Source organism: Maniola hyperantus, chromosome 23, assembly GCF_902806685.2.
Source record: "Maniola hyperantus chromosome 23, iAphHyp1.2, whole genome shotgun sequence".
Taxonomy (NCBI): Eukaryota; Metazoa; Arthropoda; class Insecta; order Lepidoptera; family Nymphalidae; genus Maniola; species Maniola hyperantus.
Window position 1 is genome coordinate 4,707,575 of NC_048558.1, and position 26,643 is coordinate 4,734,217.

Genomic DNA, 26,643 nt, shown 5'->3' on the forward strand with positions numbered 1-26,643 from the left:
ACGTAGCGTTGGATGACCCGCCCCACTTTGCGGACAGACGATATCAAACGAGCCGCAGGGATCTGCTGTATGTGGAAGGTGTGGAAGTCCCTACAAGAGACCTGTGTCCAGAGGCGGATTAGCCCTAAGGCATACTAGGCACTAGGCATCATGTAGAGTTCCATTACCTGGCCTACCTAATTATCCCTACTAAGTAATATTATCTTGGAGTGACCGAAACTGCCTTTCTTTAATAGGCTACTTGACTCATATCTAATTTCGTCCAATAAATGATTATTTATTATAGTATTTTGCTTAAGACAACGAAATATATCAATAACAATTTTTAAAAACGCAGGATGGATATATAAAACTAATTTAAAAAAATACATTTTTTATTTTTATTTGAAACGCAGAAAACGCTGTCAGCCATGATGTGACGTCATTAAATATGTAAACAAAGAAATGTCATCCATATGTCACGCGGGGACTAACGTAGTATCGATATATATAAAATTTAAAGTCCTTACTAACTTATATATCAACGCACAGCCTAAACATCTAAACAGCTGGTCCTAGATACATGAAATTTGGTGGGTGTGTTCTTTGTAGGTAAAGAGAAGGTATCCACTAGGAAAGGATTTTTTGAAATTCCACCCCTGAGTGGGTTAAATGGGGGTTTGAAATTTATGAAGTCCACGCGGGCGAAGTCACGAGCATAAGCTAGTTTTTATATATTTCTAAAAACTCATAGTAAACGTAAAAAAATATCGCTTTCTCTTTATAAATTGAATAAGTTATTAAGTAAGACTTACAACAAACTGATCTTTGCAAAAATAAATTTGGGTTGAAGTCTTTGTCATATAGGATCCCTTTAAGCAAGTCTTCGTGTGTTACGTATATTTATTTCACTGGGCACTCTAATCCACAACTTTCCTGTGGTCTTTATCGATGCGTTTTTTACATTCTCGGATGATACAATAACGATAATTACTATATTTTTCATGTAAACTAGTATAGAAGTCATGTTTATTAAACTTTGGGAGGTTATGCTGTTGTTTACAAATGCATGACGTCAGAGCACAGATAATCTATGGGCCAAACATGGCCGACAGTGTTTTCACCTGTCTAAGAAAAATATGTTTTTAAATTAAAGTTTTACGGTTTTTAGGGCGCAAAAAAATATAGTGTTAATTTTTTTGATCTAATAGGACAAATAATGGGGCCAATTCTCTTGTACACACTTTCTAAACCCAAACTAAATTAACAGGTTTAAATCTAGTGCTATCCTCTTCTGCAAGCAACATTATGAAAGGGATAGCAATAGATTTAGACGTATCATTTTAGTTTAATTTAGAGATTGTGTACAACGGAATTAGCCACATTAACCATTTAAGACCAACTTAAAAAAATTGTCAACTAGCCTATTTAGCAAAGTGTCATGACGTGATGTTCTTCACTTGTTCACGTAAATAAATATAATGACCAATTACCAGCTATGCAATGAGACGATTCCTCGTTCTTTCGAAGTTAGTAAAAAATTTTAATGTGGCTGTTAGAGGGGCGCCTATGAGGTGCTTGGCGCTCTTGACATTCAATCCGCCTCTGCCTGTGCCCAGTATTTCCTGAATCTGCATAGATCTAACGACTACCTACCTACTTACATCATGTTTCCTGCTTTAGTAGATATAATGTATTTTTGCCAATAGCTTTATATAGTTCTTTGGCGTGATTCCAGCTTCATATCAATGACCCCTTTTCGTACCTATAATGCTGTGCGATATGACTCTAGTACTGAGGTAATGTTTTATGGGTCTTGGAGGTAGACTATTTATAACTGTACCTACCTGTTTATGTATGGTACACATTAGTTTCTACGCGGCATTAACAGCCGTACTCAGAGTCGCTAATCGTTACTTAAGATTGAGTTAAAACAAGACAGATTTATGTGAGAGATATATAGCTCTATCTCGTTTTAACTAAACTTAAGTAACGGTTAAGTGACGAGTAGGTACGGCTGTTAATCTCTTGGTGTATCTACCTACCTACTGCTTTTTCAGTGTGTTGATACGCTAAGCTGGAGTTTTCAGATAGATCTGAACCATGTTAGAAAATCTTATTTCTAGATTTACTCGATGGGGCTCATACGTAGTGCCAGGCAGAGTCAGTCTTCAAAATATAAGTAGGTATATAGCATTTCATATAAGTCCATAAGTAATTAATTACTCCAAACATTAAGATTTAATGTGTAGCCATTTAAGTAAGTATAACAGACAACTCTATTTTAATTGTTCTCCTCTATTCGGTGCTGATTCTAATTTAATATAATTAACATGTTTCAATTATATCATTATTTCTGTTATTATGTCATTGTCATCCCTTATATGATGCAGTTTGCCTCGGGAAAACCTAGAACCATGTCCGACGCCTCATTACCATCGCAATAGAATGGTAATGACCATCTAGCGTGGCAGCATTTCCATACCAAATGTCGTTGCTTTGGAGCGGGAAATGCCCATGGAAATGCCAAACGCGTCGTAAAATGTTGATGTTTTCTTGTAATGTAATGTTTTGTCGTTGTAGAAAAGCTGTAGATATACAGAGTGTAACCAGAACGCTAGTAAATTATTATAAGGTTCTGTGTATGGATGGAGTGGTTTCTAAAAATACAAAGAATGAATGTTTCGCTAGAAATGGGGTAAAACTAAAGTTGCTGGTGGACAGGACTCATGACTCCAGTCTCTAGACTGAGAAATCTCCGCACAATACGTTTTTTTAGGGTTCCGTAACTCAAAAGGAAAAACGGAACCCTTATAGGATCACTTTGTTGTCTGTCTGTCTGTCTGTCTGTCTGTCTGTCCGTCTGTCTGTCAAGAAACCTACAGGGTACTTCCCTTTGACCTAGAATCATGAAATTTCGCAGGTAGGTAGATCTTATAGCTGACATTTGGAGAAAAATCTGAAAACCGTGAATTTAGGGTTAGATCACACAAAAAAAAATTAAATTGTGGTCATGAACTAATAATTAGTATTTTCAACTTTCGAAGTGAGTGACTATATCAAGTGGGGTATCATATGAAAGGTCTTCACCTGTGCATTCTAAAACAGATTTTTATTGATTTTTATGCATCATAGTTTTTGAATTATCGTGCAAATTGTCGAAAAAATACGGTTGTAAATCCTCATTGCGCGAGCCTGACTCGCACTTGGCCGGTTTTTTATTCAGATACAAGTTAGCCCTCGACTGCAATCTCATCTGGTGGTAAGTGATGATGCAGTCTAAGATGGAAGCGGGCCAACCTGGAAGGGATACATGGTAGTTTTTTAATAAACCTGTGGTTGACACACGCTTTAGACTTGTGCGTGTGTCAACCACAAACCCAGACCCCTTTGGTTTTATACGGTATCGTACCGGAATGGTAAATTGCTTGGCGGCAGGGCTTTACCGGTAAGGTAACTAGACACGGCTGAAGCCTGCCACCAGACCATACCAGAAATTTAGAAATTATAAAATTCCAAACCCCTGCCGGGAATAGAACCCGGGACCTCCCACTAATTAAACAACAGCGCTTACCACTGCGCCAGGTAGGTCGTCAAACCTGCTGTCTCAAGTACATACCTACTTAGTAGTAAGTACCTAGTTATTATTACTTAGGTAGTTTAAAAATACCGAATAGTGCCATAGTGTGACCCCAGCCGCACTTAGATGACATGCGCAGAACGTTATCAGTACATTACTTGACCCGACTATCATCACTACCGACTTAGGTTCCAAGAAGACAACGCGTCTTGAACCAACTTACTTAATTTCAAAGTTCAAGTATAAAATGGTTCCGATACTTTTGTACTCTTTTACGACGCTTGGAATTTTGTGCAAGTGCTAACTTTGTGGGGCATTTTTAATAAAGAACAGATAAATTAAGAAAACAAAAATGAAGTTTTTAATAGTGACGAAATTAGTGTTGTGTCTTGTTGTGAGGAATCTCGTCAACGGTAAGTAACGGTTTCGAAATTTTCGGGACCAACTGAATAAATAAGTTTGGGTTTTATTAATAAAGAAGTGACTCATCATAAACATGTACTTATATCTACCTACTAGAGGGTGCGTGCGATTTCGGTTTTTTAAATCATCATCATCATGATCAACCCATCGCCCGCTCACTACAGAGCACGGGTCTCCTCTCAGAGTGAGAAGGGTTTGGCCATAGTCTACCACGCTGGCCATGTGCAGATTGGTAGACTTTACATACCTTTGAGAACATTATGGAGAAGGTGGTTTCCTCACGATGTTTTCCTTCACCGTTAAAGCAAGATATATTTAATTACTTAAAACGCACAGAACTCCGAAAAGTTAGAGGTGCGTGCCCGGGATCGAACCCCCGACCTCTGATTAGAAGGCGGACGTCCTAACCACTACGCTATCACAGCTTTTAAATATCCCGTAGGAACTCCGAGACTTTCCGGAATAAAATGTAGCATAAGTTACCTCCTTATGCTACTTTTATACTTAGGCCTGTATATCCGTCTTCGACATGCGAGTTATCTCTGTACCAAATAGATGATTCCCGCGACTTCTTCGGTGTGATTTAGGTTTTTTAAAAATCACTTGGGATTTTTTTGATTTGTCATATAATGCCCTTCTCTGGGATACAAGCTATCTCTGTACCAAATTTCGACAAAATCGGTGAAAGGGATGGGCCGTGAGAAGCCAGCAAACAAACACACAGGCAAACACTTTCGCGTTTATAATATTATTATATTACAGAGCTAGCTTACATCCCGAGGAAGGACAATATAGGATACTTTTTATTCCGGAAAATCAAAGAGTTCGCACGGGATTTAAAAAACATAAATCCACGCGGACGAAGTCGTGGGCATCATCTAGTTTCATTATAAATTGAACCTCAAAAAGCTAATAAAAAACTTATGGCCGGATATTATGTTCTAAGAATATTATCCTACTAATATTATAAATGTGAAAGTGTGGATGTTTGGATGTTTGTTACTCCATCACGCAAAAACGGCTGAACGGATTTGGATGAAATTTGCAATGGACATAGATTATACCCTGGATTGACGCATAGGCTACTTTTTATCCTGGAAAATCAAAGAGTTCCCGTGGGATTTTGAAAAATGTAAATCCACGCGGACGAAGTCGTGGGCATCAGCTAGTAATTATATAAAAACAATAGGGATCATTCGTGATAGAGATAGGATTTTTGGGCATTCCGTAGGAAACATATTTTGTTTTCGTCAAATAAAAATTATACCGCCGCCCGCGCCCGTGAAAATATAGTAAGTACCTAGATAGCTAGACACCGTTACAACTAGCATAGACTCCCTATCATACATAACATTATGTACCTACCTCGGTACCTAAGCAATTATTCCAACCTTATTCATCACTAGCTGATACCCGCGACTTCGTTCGCGTGGAATTAGGTTTTTTTTAAATCCCGTGGGAACTCTTGGATTTTACGGGATGCCTATGCCACTCTCCAGGTCTTTATCTATACCCAGACAAAAAAATCACGTCAATCCGTTGCACCGTTGCGACGTGATTGAAGGACAAACCAACAAAACAACAAACCAAAAAACAAACACACTTTCGCTATCGCTATCACAAACGCATTTATAATAAGTGTACTGATGATCTCTTGACTTTCTCTCATTATGTAAACCCTTAGGAAATAATTTCCGTCAAAAAAACTAGAGTTCCTCCTTCAAACAACGCGATCTAATTATGTGGAAGTCTGCGGTAATAATGTACCTACTTATGCAATTCCTCTGTACATACATAGTTTGTATAGGTAGAGTCTGGATCCTACTTAGACTCAATCAGCTTACCATTATATAATAATTAATATTCTTTTTCTTCCTCTCGTACTTATATACTTTTCATTTTTATTTATTTCTTTCTTTCTTGTCTTTTCTAAGAGGTCTACCAATTTGTAGCCTCCCGCTGAGATAACAGCTGCAGAACTCCTCAAATGGTTGAACATATTTGCATGCTACGGCTATTAGATTAAGATCCTTGTATGTTTTTACTATGTTTACTTGTGTTGTTGTTGTGTGCAATAAAGTATAAATGAATAAATAAAAAAAATTATATTATACTAGCTCATGCTCGCGACTTCGTCCGCGTGAACTACAAATATTTTAAACTTCTATTTTACCCCCTTAGGGGTCAATTTTCAAAAATCCTTTCTTAGCGGACGTCTACGTCATAATGGCTATCTGCATCCAAATTTCAGCCCGATCCGTCCAATAGTTTGAGCTGAGCGTTGATAGATCAGTGAGTCAGTCAGTCAGTCAGCGTTTTCTTCGCAATATATTAATTATATTGATACTCGTAGCTAAGAAGTATGACCTATCTCAATTAAACACGCTTTTGAATAAAAGAAACCGCATTCAAATCGGTCCATTCGTTTGAGCGCTTCGATGCCACAAACAGAAACAAGATACATAAATACACAGATAAACAATAATTATGTCACACTTCATGTAATGTGTTCGTAATTTACTTGTATCATCTCAGATAGGCCGACTATAGTACGCGACAGGTTGAGATGGCTATGGGGCCCTCCCGCCCCGCACACTCGCACGTTACCCGCACTCGCTCGCACCGGGTTAGCCCCTGGGTATTCGGGTGTGCGGGGCGTTTCCTCCCCGATTGCCATATCGACCTGTACCCTAGTATGGGTTCACGTGATCGCCAAGGAGTATATTGAATTTCCTAGACAATAATAAGTACATTAGTCACATTCTGTTTCGCTGGGTGTCGAATTACACTGACGAGCAAGGATTCGGACACTGACATGTACCAACGTATATCGCAAAACGTGTTTAAAAGTACCTAACTGCAAATTAGGTGGTTACTGGTTTCAGACCACCCAGTTTGTGTTTGTGAATTTTAACTACATAGGTACCTACTACCTACCTACTTATTATTTAAAGAGAAATAGTTGTAAGTTTCGATGTAGGGGATATACTCTCTAATAATTCGATTCTGAATTTTTTTATTACTTAATAGATTATTTATTAGATAGCTACTAGCTACGAGTGCTACACCTAATATAAGTAGGTAGGCTACGAATTATATGACGCCGAAGTTGCAGGAAAAAGCTAAATGAATTGGTAAAATAAGTTTAAACCAAAATTTCGAAAGGGCTTATTCAAACAAAATAAAAAGATCGTTAAAGCAGAGGACTTCGGCCCTCAGACACCGAAACTCGACTTGCGAAGTCGGCTTTTGACAATTCAATCCATCGAACTAACAGATAGGTAGGTACGGCCAGCCTCAGAATTCGAGTAGCAATTTCGCAAAACTATTGAATGAAAAAAAAAACAATCGCACATGACCTTTTTCTATAAAAACGCCAGATGTGCGCACAATGATGCCGTGTAGTACAAGTGAATTTGATCATTAAGGTGCTAAACGAGTTTTGGCCTTTGACTGTACCTACCTATCAATAGAGGCCCAGCTATCAATTTGTTTACGCGAGCAGATAATCTCGATGACCTCTTCGTCCTCACTTGTAAGTTGTAGGTAATGAGGAATGATGATGCACTCGAGTCGATACCGGGATAAACACCATAATTAATTACCTACAGAATTTACAGATTGCTTCCTAATGAGTAACGAGCTAATAACACATTGCTAATTATTGGGTTCATAACTAATAATTTTTATTATCATCAAAGACCTCTTTAAATCTGGTAATGACAACCCTTTATCCAAATGCTTTTTGCAACGCTCATTCCTGGTTCCTTTCTGATAACATACCCTTAATGATATTAATCCAATGCAGCCTGTTCTCCATCGTTTGATAAGCACAGTAGATGCGAGTGTCAAGGGCTTCCTTCACCTGCCTACTGATTCGCTAACTCAGTGTCTAACACTAAAGTCTAGCAGCAGTTAAACTTAAGAAAAATAACTTTTGCATGCCCATTGTATGACGGATTGTAGACCATAAACCACTGTAACACCATCACTGTACCTGAAATCGTGCAAATAAATGATATTTATATTAATACAGTTAGTTATAGAGGTACTTAGGAATCTAGAATTATTAAAGTAAGTATATTGGATAATCTTGGCTCACCTACGGCGCCGAGAATACACTTAATATCAGGAACAGCTGATGATGATGCTACATCCACATTTTCTACGTACCTAATAGGAATGTAGGAATGTATAGGAAGGATGGGATCTTTCTCTCAACAAAAACAACATCAATGTACATTACGTATAATTTGTTAACTGGCGGTGGTGAGTGGTGACCTAGTTACGAAAATAATATTTATGGTTTCTGTAAACATTTAAAACTAAACACAAGTACGTATTATGGTAACTACTGCTTCCCAGCACTTACAGACATCTAACTAGGTATCTAAATAGATTACTTTATAGACTAATCAAAACAGCCTATCTCTGCCACAAGATTGCAAGATTCCACTATTGGACGAAGGCCTCTTTTGTCATCAAACTGACCATAAGTCAGTGGAAGTGGTGGTTGGCTGTATCCGAATTTTCTCTCGAAAAACCCTTCCCTGTGCCTTCCATAAGTGAGGTTCATAAAATTTTACAGAAAACTTGGACATTACTGACCTTGATCTACATACTCTGGCCACTAACTACATACTTATGGTACGCGACAGGTCGTGATGGCAATCGGGGTATGAGGCGGGGGAGACGCCCCGCACACCCGCACGTCACCCACGCTATCCCGCATCGGATGAGCGCGGGGGCTGTGAGGGTGTGCGGGGCGTCCCCACCCTGATTACTATCTCGACCTGTCACGTACTATAGGTATGTATATAGAGTATTTACCACAAGACTAACCTGTCGTTCGAAACAAACTAATTTTCCTAGATAATGGAGTCCTTTTATTCCCCCATGGAACTTAGGGCTGCAGCAGTTACTTAGTTGTTTGCCATGTCCCCTGGCTTTGGTTTCTGCCTTGACCAAGGCCTTGAATGTTACGTCCTCTCTTTGCAAAACATGCCCGACTCATGCCAAGCATGCCAAGCTCAAAACATGCCATCGCTTCAAAACTAAGAATTCCATAGTCTTATTTCCACTGAAATCTTTGAATTTCCTTCGAACAACTCAGCCTATTTCAGATGATATCAAGCTAATCTTCATTGCAACTTTTACTCACGCAGGTTTATCGTCAGAAGAACTAGCAGACTTAACAGAGTCATGCTGCTACCACGGGGAAAGCTTCGCAGTCATGTCGACCACCACATCCTGTTCAAGCATGGATGTGCCGGACGACATCGAGCCGGAACAGACTGAAATGTGTCTGTCAGCTGGAAAGAACTGCTGCAAGAAGCAGATGGAGTAAGTATTTTCTTATTTGTATGAAATGGTACCAGAGTGACTGACATAGCTCAACGCGTTGCGGACCTGAAGTGGCAATGAGCAGGGCACATAGTTCAAAAAACTGATAGATGTTGAGGTTCCAAGGTGCTAAAATAGCGATCTCGCACTGGAAAGCGCTGCGTTGGAAGATCCCTGACTGACAGGACAGATAACATTAAACGAGTCGCAGGGACCCCTGGATTCAGGTGGCGTAAGACCGTGGCGTGTGGAAGTCCCTACAAGACTCCAAGAAACATCCATCAGTGAATGAGTGAATGTCTATCGGTTGATAATGCTGATGATGATGAAGTGGGCTAATTGATGTTCACCCGATCAGTTTTATATACCAACGAACGTTTTAAATGCTCGATTGATGTGCCTCCGGTAAAACATACAGCATTTATGTATGAAGAAGCAGTTATGCACTCACCGCATATATGCGCGCTCTATACACAAACAATGTAGTTCACCTTACCGTATATAGGGGCGCTAGTGTCTCACCCAGCAAGGTAGCAGGCCGCTGCCATCTTGGATGTCATAGCGTTGTGTACTTTCGCCGCGTGCGCGTCGAATCTAAAATTATATCGTTAATCCGTCTTCCTTTGCAAAAAATTATTTTCAATAAGTGCAATAAATGTGATAATACGGTGATCACGATATATATTTTCTTATTATTTCGTAATATTATCGTGGGGAAATTTTGGTTGGACCCCACGTGCGCGAACGATGTCGATAGGCTACGAAAGCTAATCGATCTGGTGTTTCGCGCTTATTGGTGCCTGAGAGGGCTCTTGAAAAAGGGGATACCTCGACATCCAGCAGCGATTCAAGCAACGAGCAGGATTGAGAGTGACTCCCGAGAGAAACGGCGAGAAATTACCAGGTAACGATCGATCCTCGGATCGATGCGTTATACAACCCGGTGAGTTTTCTTACATATTTCATAATGCATCTTCCATATTAGGTATCTAATGCAAATGAGATGCTAATTGAGAAACCAATTTAAACAAATGGCCATTTGTTTGACGAACGTGTCGACACCAAAATCTAAATCTGGATCTAGATTTCTTTAATACAAATTTTGGCTAGAAAAAGTCCTAATGGTTACCTATAATCGCTTATTGAATTTATTTATTTTATGTACAAAGTTAATTGAGTGCAATTTAAATTTTACGCCAGTTAATTGGATGATAACATTTTATCTCGCCCACCACGTGGTGAGATGTTGGTTAAATTGAAGACATTGGTTAAATTGCTGATTTAAAAGGGGTTTCGTAAACTGAAAATAACGGAGAAATGTACTCACTAAAAAATAGCTAACATTTATTTGGCCCCACTGAGGACATCATGGCCGTTACCACCAATGCTTTATTATACCAAAGAGAACTCAGTTAAGAATCCAGAGACCCGCTTTAATAAATTACTGAAACATTCAGATGATAAAGTCGCCCTTTGTTCTAAACATCTCCTGCATTTTTATTCTTTTGAATATAATGATTAGCAATAAAGATGTTTAAATAAATAAATAAAATTCAGCAAATCATCTTTGTCTTAAAAATTATCAGAACAAACTTTACAAATTGTTTGGGCAACAGGCGAATGTATAGCATAATATATTATGTAAGGCGCAGGAGATGAATATCAGACAGAACTTTCATGGAGATGTTTATTTTAAATACTTTAAGGAAATTTTGGATTAAAGTATTGAATACGGTATTTGCATATGTCAAAAGTGAATGGTTTCTCAGTGATTGTTGAATGGACGGTCTTCCAGTATATGTGAGGCCCGCGCCCTTTGTTAGTTTTGGGTGTGATAACCATTTTAAATTATTGATTAAACTAGAAAAGTACGTCAAATCATTGTGACGTCACATGCCAGTGTTTCATGGGGCCTCGCGTGCTGAGCGTGTGTTTTAACGCTTTATAGCATACTGATTTGACTAGTTGTCAAATACCGGATTGGCTTTTAACAATAGTGACGCGGTTCTTTTTGGATAAAGCAACACTCACTGCGTTTATGCAATCCCCTGGTGACCCATATTTATAAATATTACAGCTATAAATGCCTATAATTGAAAAACCTATCCAACACATGTTACAGTTATGTAATGACATTCTAATATCGTTGGCAAGCTTTTGGTGCAAACAGTTTTGTAAATGTTAATAACGGGATTTAGAATACCCTAATACAAGAAACTACCCCCGGTAATGCCCACAAAACAAATAATGCAACATGCAACCTGGTCACCTGTCATGACTTAAATGACACAAGAATTGCTGGACCAAAACTAATAAAAGTGGTTCACAAGGAAATGCCCAGTTTTATCTCCGAGCTTTTTCTGCGGAAGGAAAGCGTTGGATCGATCCGTCTGATTTTCGACCCTCGAGAACGAAACAAATTTGTGAAGTAAAACTATCCCGTCTGATTTGTCATACCGGTTCGTAGCTTTCTACAACCTGGACTCTAAAGTTGGACAACCTGTCCAATTTTTGGGTCTGGCGGCAGCGCCCCACCTGTAACATGCTTGGTTGCGGAAACCTTGCATGCGAAGGAATGTCGAGTGCTAGTCTACCTAGACGACTTCCTTCTGGTCAATCAAGACCAATCCAAGTTATGTCTTCAGGCTGCGGAAGCCGTGAGGCACTTGGAACTTCTAGGCTGGCAATTCTGGTCAACCAAGACCAATCCAGGTTATGTCTGCAGGCTGCGGAAGCCGTGAGGCACTTGGAACTTCTGGGCTGGCAATTCTGGTCAACCAAGACCAATCCAAGTTATGCCTTCACGCTGCGGAAGCGTGAGGTCCTTGGAACTTCGGGGCAGGGGGATCCATTACCAAAAGCCAAGGTCCATACCATGTTGAAGACACCGGTTTTCAACCGATCACCGATGTTAAGCAACATTGGGATCAATTACTAAAAGTCAATTCTAACACTCGCAGAAGACCTACAATACCTGGGTATTCGTTGGCAGACTATAAGAAAATTCAATGTTCTTGCCCATAATAAAGAGTAAAAACTATCAACGAGACCTTTGAGAGAATTATTACTGAAAAGTCGCATCACTCTTCACGACATGCAACGGTTGCTAGAACAGTCAGACTTTGCCAGTTTGATAATATGTTTTAGACTGCTGAATCCACAATCGTGGAACAGGGAATGACATGGCAGCGTGGAGCCACATGTCTCAGGCTGCCAATATGTACACCTAAAACCTGCCATCTACTGCTTGGCGAATAATGCCTCTGATTGGCTTTTAGTGCCCAATTAAACGGGATATTAATGCCAGAAACTTGGTAAGCGCATCAAAAATGATAGCACAGCAAAAGAAGGAACTTTATGCAGTTATAGTGGAAATTGAAGACAGCACAAGGACTCGGCAAAAAAATCGCAAGTCTTGGTTCAATCGAACACTCATTCGTTCACTCACTCGTTCCTTCTAACGTTCATTTTAATGAACAAAGTCGTGGGTTTCACTGATTCTAACAATCGGAACTCCCGCACATAACAGATTACATTATTGGCTCAAGGCTGTCACGAGGAAAATCTCCCACAGAGCATCTTTTCCCTCAAGCGACGTCAGAGATCGATTTGGTTGTAGCACAACAGATTATTGTAGTAGGGAATAAAGATGGTGTGATGTCTTTATCGACTGCAAAGATTGATCAGCAAGTTATAGATGCTTTCAATAGATCGTTGAGACATGAATTTAGCATGGGTGTTTTCTTCTCCAAACGAATTGCCAAAAGTACTGACCTACTTGAACAAGTGTAGCTGGGGTGCACTTAAATGTGGCACGTGGATTTGGGCTTCAAGATTTGAAAGCAGAGCTCAAATGAACTATAGAACCTATCAGGGACTCTGATAGATGTCACGACATTACAGTGTCCGCCAGACATTTACCCGGAAGCTGAAAAATTTGGGATGGGTGCCTAAATAAAGGAGTGGTCTATACGAGAAGTAAAGAACAGGCGTTTGTTGGAAGCAATTTTTGTCCTACCTACCTACCAGACGTCAAAAAAAAAAAAAAAAAAAAAAAAAAAAAAAAAAAAGGTTAAACTGGTGCGAAACCTGGTGGCGGTTAACTTTGTATGATCCATATGTGGCTACTAGGCAATTATCGACGTGGCTAAACTCAAAATTACTAAACCATTTATCATACAGGACCTTAAGGTAGAGCTCAAGCGCTAACTTCAGAAGCTCTCATTTAAGTACACACTTCTCGAGATATCTAGTCGAACCTACATGGACACTTGTTGCCACGGAACGAAGGGTACACGACTGAAAGTCTGTGCCACCGGGAAAAATATATTATATACTTTATTTGGCCCAAAGACTGACACTTACTCTTAACATCAATACGGATGGACACTTTCAAAACAATAACATAACAGAAAACATAATGCTCTATTAATGTACTAGTCAAGTCTTTGATACAGAAAAGTGTGATACGGTCAAGCAGAATGAAGTTAAGAATTTAGATATATTGTAATCTTTTTATCACCAACGGTAATGAAACTGAAGCCGCATCACGTACTGTAATAGATCACTGGAACAGTTCAGTTCTTAAGCAATGTGGCAGCATTCCTGCATCCCCAGGGATTCATCAGTGGAACAGCAGTAGCTTCTTTGGGGACAGATAACCAATCAATGGACGATATACTCGTATCTCGTGGTAACTGGAGATTACCAGACATTCTTGTTGAAATCATTAATGCCCTGAGGCGACCTAAAAATAAGTGAAGCTTATTTTTCAATATAATCATTATATGGTCCGGTTTGAGTTTTAGTAATCTTTATCAAAATTACAGACATAAATCACTTAAATTGTTTGTCTTTTAGACATTATATTTTAACTTATTAACCCTGGTTAGAAATAACAATAACTTTAATATGTGACAATGAATGAAGGGGACGTGGTTATTTGATCTAACTTAACGATTAATATTTTTATATTATTCAATTGACAGATTAACTCCCTTTGATTCATCATAGCGTTGTGGGTAATACATTTCACCAGCAGATAACAAACACGTCTTCATACATAAATGCTGTATGTTTTACCGGAGGCACATCAATATAACGGTTTTACATAACAATAAAACCGATATTATGTGCCGAGAGGGAAAACATACAGCATTGCAGGAACTTCTTCCTGGTGAAGACTATGACATCCAAGATGGCAGCGGCCTGCTACCTTGCTGGGTGAGACACTAGCGCCCCTATATACGGTAAGGTGAACTACATTGTTTGTGTATAGAGCGCGCATATATGCGGTGAGTGCATAACTGCTTCTTCATACATAAATGCTGTATGTTTTCCCTCTCGGCACATAATATCGGTTTTATTGTTATGTAAAACCGTTATATTAATCTGCATGTTTGAGCCAGCGATTGCCAAAGACTATTACATAGATACTCGACTTTTTTAAATTCAAACATTGATGTGCCTCCGGAAAACATACAGCATTTATGTATGAAGAAGCAATTATGTACTCACCGCATATATGCGCGCTTCATCCATAAACATGTATATTCCTATGCAATAATGTAGTTTACCTTACCGGATATAGGGGCGCTAGTGTCTCACCCAGCAAGGCAGTGAGCCGCTGCCATCTTGGATGTCATAGCGTTGTGTACTTTCGCCGCGTGCGCGTCGAATCTAAAATTATATCGTTAATCCGTCTTCCTTTGCAAAAAAATTATTTTCAATAAGTGCAATAAATGTGATAATACGGTGATCATGATATATATTTTCTTATTATTTCGTAATATTACCGTGGGGACATTTTGGTTGGACCCCACGTGCGCGAACAATGTCGATAGGCTACGTAAGCTAATCGATCTGGTGTTTCGCGCTTATTGGTGCCTGAGAGGGCTCTTGAAAAAGGGGATACCTCGACATCCAGCAGCGATTCAAGCAACGAGCAGGATTGAGAGTGACTCCCGAGAGAAACGGCGAGAAATTACCAGGTAACGATCGATCCTCGGATCGATGCGTTATACAACCAGGTGAGTTTTCTTACATATCTTATAATGCATTTACCATATTGTGTATCTAATGCAAATGAGATGCTAATTGAGAAACCAAATTAAACAAATGGCGATTTGGTTGACGAACGTGTCGACACCGACACCGAAATCTAAATCTGGATCTAGGTTTCTTTAATACAAATTTTGGCGAGGAAAAGTCCCAATGGTTACCTATAATCGGTTATTGAATCTATTTATTTTATGTACAAAGTTAATTGAGTGCAATTTAAATTTTACGCCAGTGAATCGAATGATAACATTTTATCTCGCCCACGTGGCGAGATGTTGGTTATAACAAGACATTGGTTAAATTGCTCATTTAAAGGGGTTTCGTAAACTAAAAATAACGGAGAACTGTACTCACTAAACAATAGCTAACACTTATTTGGCCCCACTGAGGACATCATGGCCGTTACCACCAATGCTTTATTATACCAAACAGAACTCAGTTAAGAATCCAGATACCCCCTTTAATAAATGACTGAAACATTCAGATGATAAAGTCGCCCTTTGGTCTAAGTATCTCCTGCATTTTTATTCTTTTGAATATAATGATTAGCAATAAAAATGGTTAAATAAATAAATAACATTCAGCAAATCATCTTTGTCTTAAAAATTATCAGAACAAACTTTACAAATTGTTTGGGTAACAGGCGAATGTATAGCATAATATATTATGTAAGGCGCAGGAGATGAATATCAGACAGAATTTTCATGGAGATGTTTATTTTAAATACTCTAAGGAAATTTTGGATACGGTATTTGCATATGTCAAAAGTGAATGGTTTCTCAGTGATGGCTGAATGGAGGGTCTTCCACTGGAAGCCTCTCGGACCTCACATATCTGATATGTGAGGTCCGCACCCTTTGTTAGTTTTGGGTGTGATAACCATTTTAAATTATTGATTAAGCTGGAAAAGTACGTCAAATCATTGTGACGTCACATGCCAGTGTTTCATGGGGCCTCGCGTGCTGAGCGTGTGTTTTAACGCTTTATAGGATACTGATTTGACTAGTTGTCAAATACCGGATTGGCTTTTAACAATAGTGACGAGGTTCTTTTTGGATAAAGCAACACTCACTGCGTTTATGCAATCCCCTGGTGGCCCATATTTATAAATATTACAGCTATAAATGCCTACAATCGAAAAACCTATCCAACACAATATGTTACAGGTTATGTAATGACATTCTAATATCGTTGGCAAGCTTTTGGTGCAAACAGTTTTTGTAAATGTCAATTACGGTATTTCGAATACCCTAATACAAGAAACTACCCCCGGTAATGCCCACAAAACAAATAATGCAACATGCAACCTGGTCACCTGTCACGACTTAAATGACACAAGAATTACTGGACCAAAACTAGTAGAAGTGGTTCACAAGGAAATGCCCAGTTTTATCTCCGAGCTTTTTCTGCGGAAGGAAAACGTTGGATCGATGCGTCTGATTTTCGACCCTCGAGAACGAAACAAATTTGTGAAACAAAACTATCCCGTCTGATTTGTCATACCGGTTCGTAGCTTTCTACAACAAAAGTTGGACAACCTGTCTAATTTTTGGGTCTGGCGGCAGCGCCCCATCTGTAACATGCTCGGTTGCGGAAACCTTGCATGCGAAGGAATGTCGAGTGCTAGTCTACCTAGACGACTTCCTTCTGGTCAATCAAGACCAATCCAAGTTATGTCTTCAGGCTGCGGAAGCCGTGAGGCACTTGGAACTTCTGGGCTGGCAATTCTGGTCAACTAAGACCAATCCAGGTTATTCCTTCACGCTGCGGAAGCGTGAGGTCCTTGGAACTTCGGGGCAGGGGGATCAATTACCAAAAGCCAACGTCCATACCATGTTGAAGACACCGGTTCTCGTCCGATCACCGAAGTTAAGCAACATCGGGATCAATTACTAAAAGTCAATTCTAACACTCACACAAGACCTACAATACCTGGGTATTCGTTGGCAGACTATAAGAAAATTCAATGTTCTTGCCCATAATAAAGAGTAAAAAACTATCAACGAGACCTTTGAGAGAATTATTACTGAAAATATCTGAAATCACTCTTCACGAAATGCAACGGTTGCTAGGACAGTCAGACTTCGCCAGTTTAGTAACTCCCAGAAGCAGACTACATTCTGATCAGATCCAAATACGCCTCAAACGTTTCGATAATATGTTTTAGACTGCTGAATCCACAATCGTGGAACAGGGAATGACATGGCGGCGCGGAACCACATGTCTCAGGCTGCCAATATGTACACCTAAAACCTGCCATCCACTGCTTGGCGAATAATGCCTCTGATTGGCTTTTAGTGCCCAATTAAACGGGAAATTAATGCCAGAAACTTGGTGAGTGCATCAAAAATGATAGCACAGCAATAGAAGGAACTTTATGCAGTTATAGTGGCAATTGAAGACAGCACAAGAACTCTGTAAAAATCGCAAGTCTTAGTTCAATCGAACACTCATTCGTTCACTCACTCGTTCGTTCTAACGTTCATTTTAATGAACAAAGTCGTGGGTTTTACTGATTCTAACAATCGAACTCCCGCACATAACAGATTACATTATTGGCTCAAGGCTGTCACGAGGAAAACCTCCCACAGAGTGTCATCTTTTCCCTCAAGCGCCGTCCGAGATCGATTTGGTTGCAGCACAACAGATTACTGTAGTAGGGAATAAAGATGGTGTGATGTCTTTATCGACTGCAAAGATTGATCAGCAAGTTATAGATGCTTTCAACAGGTCATTGAGACATCAATTTAGCATGGGTGTTTTCTTCTCCAAACTAATTGCCAAAAGTACTGACTTACTTGAACAAGTGCAGCTGGGGTGTACTTAAATGTGGCACGTGAAAGACCTTTGGGCTTCAAGATTTGAAAGCAGAGCTCAAATGAACTATAGAACCTATCAGGGACTCTGATAGATGTCACGACATTACAGTGTCCACCAGACATTTACACGGAAGCTGAAAAAATTGAGGATGGGTGCCCAAATAAAGGAGTAGTCTATACGAGAAGTAAAGAACAGGTGCTTGTTGGAAGCAATTTTTGTCCTACCTACCTACCAGACATCAAAAATGGTTAAACTGGTGCGAAACCTGGTGGCGGTTAATTTTCTATGATCCACATGTGGACACTAGGCAATTATTGACGTGGCTAAACTCAAAATTACTAAACCATTTATCATACAGGACCTTAAGGTAGAGCTCAAGCGCTAACTACAGAAGCTCTCATTTAAGCACACACTTCCCGAGATATCTAGACGAACCTATATGGACAATTGTTGCCCTGGAACGAAGGGTTGACAACTGAAAGTCTGTGTCACCGGGAAAAATATATTATATACTTTATTTGGCCCAAAGACTGACACTCACTCTTAACATAAATACGGATGGACACTTTCAAAACATAATAGTATAACAGAAAACATAATTCTCTATTAATGTACTAGTATACTACAGTAGTACTACATGTATGTCTTTGACACAGGAAAATAGGTCAAGCAGAATGAAGTTAAGAATTTAAATATATTGTAATCTTTTTATCACCAACTGTAATGAAACTGAAGCCGCATCACGTACTGTAATAGATCACTGGAACAGTTCAGTTCTTAAGCAATGTGGCAGCATTCCTGTATCCCCAGGGATTCATCAGTGGATCAACAGTAGTTTCTTTGGGGACAGATAACCAATCAATGGACGATATACTCGTATCTCGTGGTAACTAGAGATTACCAGACACTCTTGTTGAAATCATTATTGCCCGGAGGAGATCTCAAAATAACTGAAGCTTATTTTTCAATATAATCATTATATGGTCCGGTTTGAGTTTTAGTAATCCTTATCAAAATTACAGACATAAATCATTTAAATTGTTTGTCTTTTAGACATTATATTTTAACTTATTAACCCTGGTTAGAAATAACAATAACTTTAATAGGTGACAATGAATGAAGGGGACGTGGTTATATGATCTAACTTAACGATTAATATTTTTGTTATTCAATTGACAGATTAACTCCCTTTGATTCATCATAGCGTTGTGGGTAATACATTTCACCAGCAGATAACAAACACGTCTTCATACATAAATGCTGTATGTTTTCCGGAGGCACATCAATATGACGGTTTTACATTACAATAAAACCGATATTATGTGCCGAGAGGGAAAACATACAGCATTGCAGGAACTTCTTCCTGGTGAAGACTATGACATCCAAGATGGCAGCGGCTCACTGCCTTGCTGGGTGAGACACTAGCGCCCCTATATCCGGTAAGGTAAACTACATTATTGCATAGGAATATACATGTTTATGGATGAAGCGCGCATATATGCGGTGAGTACATAATTGCTTCTTCATACATAAATGCTGTATGTTTTCCCTCTCGGCACATAATATCGGTTTTATTGTAATGTAAAACCGTCATAATATGAGTAAGAGGGTAGTTCGTTACTGCCCATGACAACTTGAACTTCATCTCCCTATATACACTGTAGTCTGTGCTTCATCTCTCGCAGCGCTGCAGTCCCGTCGTGACCACGACCCGTGCGATTGGGTAGATATATCGGCAAATAAAACCATCAAATAAGTCGTGGTATGTGCCCGTTATATGCATTAAAACGTCGTTGAACCACGAAATAAACTTAAAATCATTAGTTTATAATACGAGTAGGTAATACCTATTTGTATCATGAACTTGTAAGTACCTACCTCACTTTTGAAGATTTCGCAAACTTTTCATAACTAGATTCCTTGGGCTTTGTAAACTTTAGAATTCCTAACTGATCCACACCTATTTTGCGTGCAGTGTTGTATCTGTTTATTTTGATTTAATTGTAGTATTTTAAGTAGTAAGTGTGTTTTTATTTTTGAGGCAGAAAGAAGAATGCGCTACGGGTATGAAGTTGGCACTCCTGAAACGATGCATGTCACCTAACAGCGCCATTGGAAAGGTAAAGTCCATTGGTGAAGTCATATTAGAGAGAGATACTGGGCTAGGTAACAGATCTACCAACTTCCAAGACACAAAATATATAGTATCCAAGACTGTTTGTCAGGCTACTAGACGATTTTTTTTACATTAATTGTGTCAATAATTATTAGAGTTAATAGAAAACCTGTTCTTGATTAAAATCCGTTGTTTGCAGTTAGTTTTGGGTATAAGAAATTAAATACAATTTTGTATGATTTGCAGACGTGTTGCGATGAATGCACGTTTGGAAGAATAACCGGCGAATCTGAAGGTGCTGGAGGATGTGGAAGCCTATCAGAAGACTACTACAGTCCCACCAGTGCATTGAGACAAAACGCCTTTTACAAATGCTGCATGGTATGACGATAAAACTTGTACTATAGTTCACTAGCGGACGAAACGAATTTCTTTGAACACTAAACAATGTAGGTACCTACTTACAGGAATCTGTCCTTCAATATATTAATCATCTATGTATACAACATTGTTGATTTTAGATACACTTGAAGTAGATAAGAATAAAAAAAATTATATGTAGGTATATTATTATATCCTCAAAGAGTAGTACTGAAAAAATTGCCTTAAAAATAGACAAAAACTACTCTAAAGTGTAAAGATATCCGATAGTGAATGTGCCCATTATATTTTTCAGGATGCTGTAGAAGTAGAGACAACTACAAAAAAGAAAGCCGAAACAATTACGACAGACAAGCCGAAAGAGAAATGTAAGGCAAATTCTTGTGACCACATTTGTACCGATGACGATGGCAAGGTGCAATGCCGGTGCCGGGACGGCTTTAGACTACAGGCAGATAGAAAGTCTTGTAAAGGTAACTTTTATATTACAATGGTTGTTTGTTGTCTCCAACGAATTCTGACTGATAATGAGGGTACTAACAACTGGGTTTTAGAGCTGCTGTTGAACAAACTATTCATTCCTACTAGATAAATGATAAATTACGTTAATGTAAATTAATTAATATGTTAAGTTAATCGGAAGAACATCGATAGTTCGGGATTGATCGAGATAATATTTTATTTTATTTTTATTTTATTTATGAGGAACACACACAATACATTAATTTAACACAAACTACGACACTTATAAACAAACACAGGCTGATAAATGTATCTATAAAATGTGTACACAGCATTTGCAAAATATCTAGACAAATAAAAAGAACTTAACTAACTACTTAACTAAACAAATAACTAAGTTACTTAGGAGATGAACCCACCGTAAAATTATAAGAGCTTTTTTTTGAATGCAGTAGCTGAGTCATGAAATATATCGATGCCAGGTATCTTTTTTGATTTTCGTTAAAATTTGCACATATACGCATAACTGGGGCTTGATTTCCTAGATGAGATTTGGTGAAAGGTATATGGAAGATTTTTGGTGATATAAAACTACGGGAGTGTCTATGTGGAACAGATAAGGATATTCGATTGAGAAGGTTACTACATTTAACTTTATTTCGTAATATTTTATGTAGAAAGCACAAGTCAAGTATTTTACAAATACAAATTTCTTTATTTCGCGCCTATTTCGAAGAGAGGTCATGTTAAACTCAGTCAGACGCTGATAATATGGCTGTCTGTGTGAGATGCCACTGACGTTATAATATTATTATAACGTCACATAATATTGCCTAATAGATCGTCAGAATTATTCAGAAACCCATTATCATTGAGGAAAATCTGTTTTTCCCCACACCACAAATCGCCATTACCATCGAAGTCTAATAAACAGTTTTCTATATTCGCATGTGATGAAAATATCATAATACTTATTGAGTAATCATGATCATAAGTTTAAGTAATTACTTTTCCAGATATCAATGAATGTGCCGAGTCCTTAGATGATCTCTGCACGAAGGAGGACACAGTTTGTCATAACACTGGGGGTTCATTTAAATGTGTTCCACTCAAGAAGAGGGACGTTAGCCTCAGCTGTCCACCTGGGTTTAAACGAAACGTTATCAATCAAGTCTGTGATGGTAAGAATATTTATTTACCAAAAACTATAGAAGTTCATTCTGTATATTTAACAAGTTTTTCAAGTGAAAATATGAAGAAAAACTTATATAAATCAAAAAACCGATCATTCTCGGTCTTTCTCTTGCTAAATAAAATGAAGAATTGATAAGAAATAAAATTCAAACTTCTTGGCGGTAGGAAAACATTTCAAACCAATATTACATTTGAAATATGTAGATTCGTGACTGCTCTACCATATTTGTACAAATACGTACAATACTAATTAATTTTGAATAATTTTTTTCAGATATCAACGAATGCCGTTCACCGAGACCTCTATGCCCAAAATATCTTTGCGAGAACACTATAGGTGGTTACAAATGCGGTGGCAAGCCCGGCAAGCCTTACACTGAAGACACTGGAGCAACCACCACGGAGACTGGTGTTACTATATCTACTATGAAGAATGATATTTGTCCACCGGGATTTCGAGCTGGTCCAGATGATGAATGCCTGGGTAATCTTAAATCGAAAGTTCTAGTGTCTTTAGTTCTACGAGTTAGCCCATTTAGAACTTTGTAATTTCTAAGATTTTAAGCAAATACTTACTACTGTTATCCAAATCTACCACTATCTTGAATGGACTGCAATTAATTTAATTTATGAGACCCCCAAAGTGGTGTGCCAAAGTTTGATTGTAGTAAAAAATCTGAAACATACATACAAAAAAAGTTATATTAAGAGACTACAAGACAATACTTATCGTAAATGACAATGTGGTCTCTGGAAAATCTATGCTGACCTGGAATAAGCCTGAGAAAAGTTAAATTTGTTGGTTTCCACGTGGCATTGTAATGAGTTGCTTATTTTTGCCTTCAATAACAGCAACATTATCTGATAATAAAAATCTTAACAAATAAAGGCAATTAGGTTCTCGATGACACAATCAATCATCGCTGAATCTCCTCCACAGACATCGACGAGTGCGAGGAACGGTTGGACGACTGCCAGCGACTATCGCAGTACTGTATCAATACGCACGGCAACTATTTTTGCCAGGACCACGTCTCCAAACGATGCGCTCCTGGCTTCAAGGTCAATATTGCTACTGGAATTTGCGAAGGTACCTACTTGTAAAATCAAAATCTTATTTTTTTAAAACATTTATTAAAAATGTTACAATAGCCTAATCTAATGACTGTACAATTTTGATCGCGATAAAATTCTTACATAGGTAAACTTTAGACTAATAAAGACTAGTTTACTAATTTTATGTTTGCCTGAAAGTTTCCATGTTGTGTATCTAGATATCGATGAATGTGAACAAAGTTCAGAGGTGTGCAAGCGGAACGAGGTGTGCATCAACTTACCAGGGGCGTACAACTGCAAGTCCAAGATAAGCACTTTACCAAAGTAATGTATCAATATCTTTTTACTCTGAATGCCTAAAGTTTTTTTGGCTTACGAAAGGAAATTGTAAGCTACTATTTACTTACTCGTCTATAAAATTATCTGTAAATATTGTAAGGTTAACTTAGAATGATGTGTTAGAAAAAATATTCAAGTTAGTTACAAATTCAGTTCTGCAGGATTTTGAATCAGAAAAGGTAATACAAAAATTGCTGTAACATCGTTGACGTAAACAATCTGTATGTTGTAGATTAGCAACAAAGAAGTGCCAAGAAGGTACAAGAGTTCGGCCAGGAGGAACCATTTGTGAAGGTAAAAATAAAAAACAAATTGTAAGTAAAAAACACAACTGTCCTGGTAAAAAAAAACACATTTAAAAATGATGCTATCGGTACGCTATACAGCCGCATTTGACTTTTTCATTTAATTTAACACTGTTTATTCACTCAAGATAATGTAAGAATTCTAGCGATATCACATGCATCCACATATTTTCAGGCATTTGGAAGTTATGGTAGAATTAAGAAATCCACATACCCTGAAATCAATAGGTACACTACTTTTTTGGGCAGTCGTGTAAGAAAGAAAAGCTTTTAACCATCTTTGTGACATGAAAACTTACAGGAATAACAATCAACGGTCAACCTTTCAGATATCGACGAGTGTCGTGAAGGTAGTCACTTATGCGATCAGTTTCAAAACTGCATCAACACATATGGCGGACACGAGTGCCGGTGTAAAAATGGATTTGAACTAGACTCCACATCTGGATCTTGTGTCGGTCAGTATTTTGTAGAAACTCATATAGTTCTTGCAATTCACGAAGGTGAGTGAACCTTACTTGTAGTTACGTCGTATACACGGACATTGCGTAAGTGTGCGTGCATGTCGGACCAATCAGTCGCGAGCAAGCGCTCGCAAATGCACACATTTACTGTACCTTACTTATACCGATACGACTTAAACACAAGCATTGCATGAGCCACTTGTCCTCGTGAAATGCAAGAGCTATATCTATATTTTACCAATATCTGTTGAAGATGACAATATTTACCAATCATATTTGTATAATGCCTATAAGCTTCATTTGTGCTTATTCAGGTGCGGATCATACGATCCCAAGTTGGGACCCGAGTTGCGCCATAAAAGTTAAATGTGTTTTCCGTCAAAAAATTCTAATAGCAGGCCGTTGTTGGTCGACAGTATTTAACTCACGTGCTACGGAGAGTAAGTAAAGCCACTGGTCTTGCTCCTGATTTTCTTCCTGTCGTGTCGGAGCTAGGACTGTCGTCCCGTGGAATATGAAAATGTACATATTTGCGTATTGATGTGCCTCCGGAAAACATACAGCATTTATGTATGAAGAAGCAATTATGTACTCACCGCATATATGCGCGCTTCATCCATAAACATGTATATTCCTATGCAATAATGTAGTTTACCTTACCGGATATAGGGGCGCTAGTGTCTCACCCAGCAAGGCAGTGAGCCGCTGCCATCTTGGATGTCATAGCGTTGTGTACTTTCGCCGCGTGCGCGTCGAATCTAAAATTATATCGTTAATCCGTCTTCCTTTGCAAAAAAATTATTTTCAATAAGTGCAATAAATGTGATAATACGGTGATCATGATATATATTTTCTTATTATTTCGTAATATTACCGTGGGGACATTTTGGTTGGACCCCACGTGCGCGAACAATGTCGATAGGCTACGTAAGCTAATCGATCTGGTGTTTCGCGCTTATTGGTGCCTGAGAGGGCTCTTGAAAAAGGGGATACCTCGACATCCAGCAGCGATTCAAGCAACGAGCAGGATTGAGAGTGACTCCCGAGAGAAACGGCGAGAAATTACCAGGTAACGATCGATCCTCGGATCGATGCGTTATACAACCAGGTGAGTTTTCTTACATATCTTATAATGCATTTACCATATTGTGTATCTAATGCAAATGAGATGCTAATTGAGAAACCAAATTAAACAAATGGAATACAAATTTTGGCGAGGAAAAGTCCCAATGGTTACCTATAATCGGTTATTGAATCTATTTATTTTATGTACAAAGTTAATTGAGTGCAATTTAAATTTTACGCCAGTGAATCGAATGATAACATTTTATCTCGCCCACGTGGCGAGATGTTGGTTATAACAAGACATTGGTTAAATTGCTCATTTAAAGGGGTTTCGTAAACTGAAAATAACGGAGAACTGTACTCACTAAACAATAGCTAACACTTATTTGGCCCCACTGAGGACATCATGGCCGTTACCACCAATGCTTTATTATACCAAACAGAACTCAGTTAAGAATCCAGATACCCCCTTTAATAAATGACTGAAACATTCAGATGATAAAGTCGCCCTTTGGTCTAAGTATCTCCTGCATTTTTATTCTTTTGAATATAATGATTAGCAATAAAGATGGTTAAATAAATAAATAACATTCAGAAAATCATCTTTGTCTTAAAAATTATCAGAACAAACTTTACAAATTGTTTGGGTAACAGGCGAATGTATAGCATAATATATTATGTAAGGCGCAGGAGATGAATATCAGACAGAATTTTCATGGAGATGTTTATTTTAAATACTCTAAGGAAATTTTGGATACGGTATTTGCATATGTCAAAAGTGAATGGTTTCTCAGTGATGGCTGAATGGAGGGTCTTCCACTGGAAGCCTCTCGGACCTCACATATCTGATATGTGAGGTCCGCACCCTTTGTTAGTTTTGGGTGTGATAACCATTTTAAATTATTGATTAAGCTGGAAAAGTACGTCAAATCATTGTGACGTCACATGCCAGTGTTTCATGGGGCCTCGCGTGCTGAGCGTGTGTTTTAACGCTTTATAGGATACTGATTTGACTAGTTGTCAAATACCGGATTGGCTTTTAACAATAGTGACGAG

At 38.5% G+C, this 26,643-nt stretch overlaps 1 protein-coding gene across 2 annotated transcripts in view; it reads left to right on the forward strand.

Annotated features, from left to right (window-relative positions):
* The first annotated feature begins 3,699 nt into the window (after window positions 1-3,699).
* LOC117993273 (fibrillin-2-like) overlaps window positions 3,700-26,643 on the forward strand; it is a 44,439-nt gene continuing 21,495 nt past the window's right edge. Inside the window, exons 1-11 of one of the 2 annotated variants that reach the window (XM_034981028.2) lie at window positions 3,700-3,972; window positions 9,148-9,325; window positions 20,247-20,325; window positions 20,568-20,702; window positions 20,998-21,070; window positions 22,181-22,345; window positions 22,633-22,842; window positions 23,299-23,448; window positions 23,633-23,738; window positions 23,986-24,047; window positions 24,388-24,516. In XM_034981028.2, coding sequence (XP_034836919.1) covers window positions 3,912-3,972; window positions 9,148-9,325; window positions 20,247-20,325; window positions 20,568-20,702; window positions 20,998-21,070; window positions 22,181-22,345; window positions 22,633-22,842; window positions 23,299-23,448; window positions 23,633-23,738; window positions 23,986-24,047; window positions 24,388-24,516 — 1,348 coding nt within the window. In that variant the 5' untranslated portion in view covers window positions 3,700-3,911. Of the gene's footprint in view, window positions 3,973-9,147; window positions 9,326-20,246; window positions 20,326-20,567; window positions 20,703-20,997; window positions 21,176-22,180; window positions 22,346-22,632; window positions 22,843-23,298; window positions 23,449-23,632; window positions 23,739-23,985; window positions 24,048-24,387; window positions 24,517-26,643 lie in introns of both variants that reach the window. The other variant, XM_034981026.2, reaches the window with a different exon arrangement.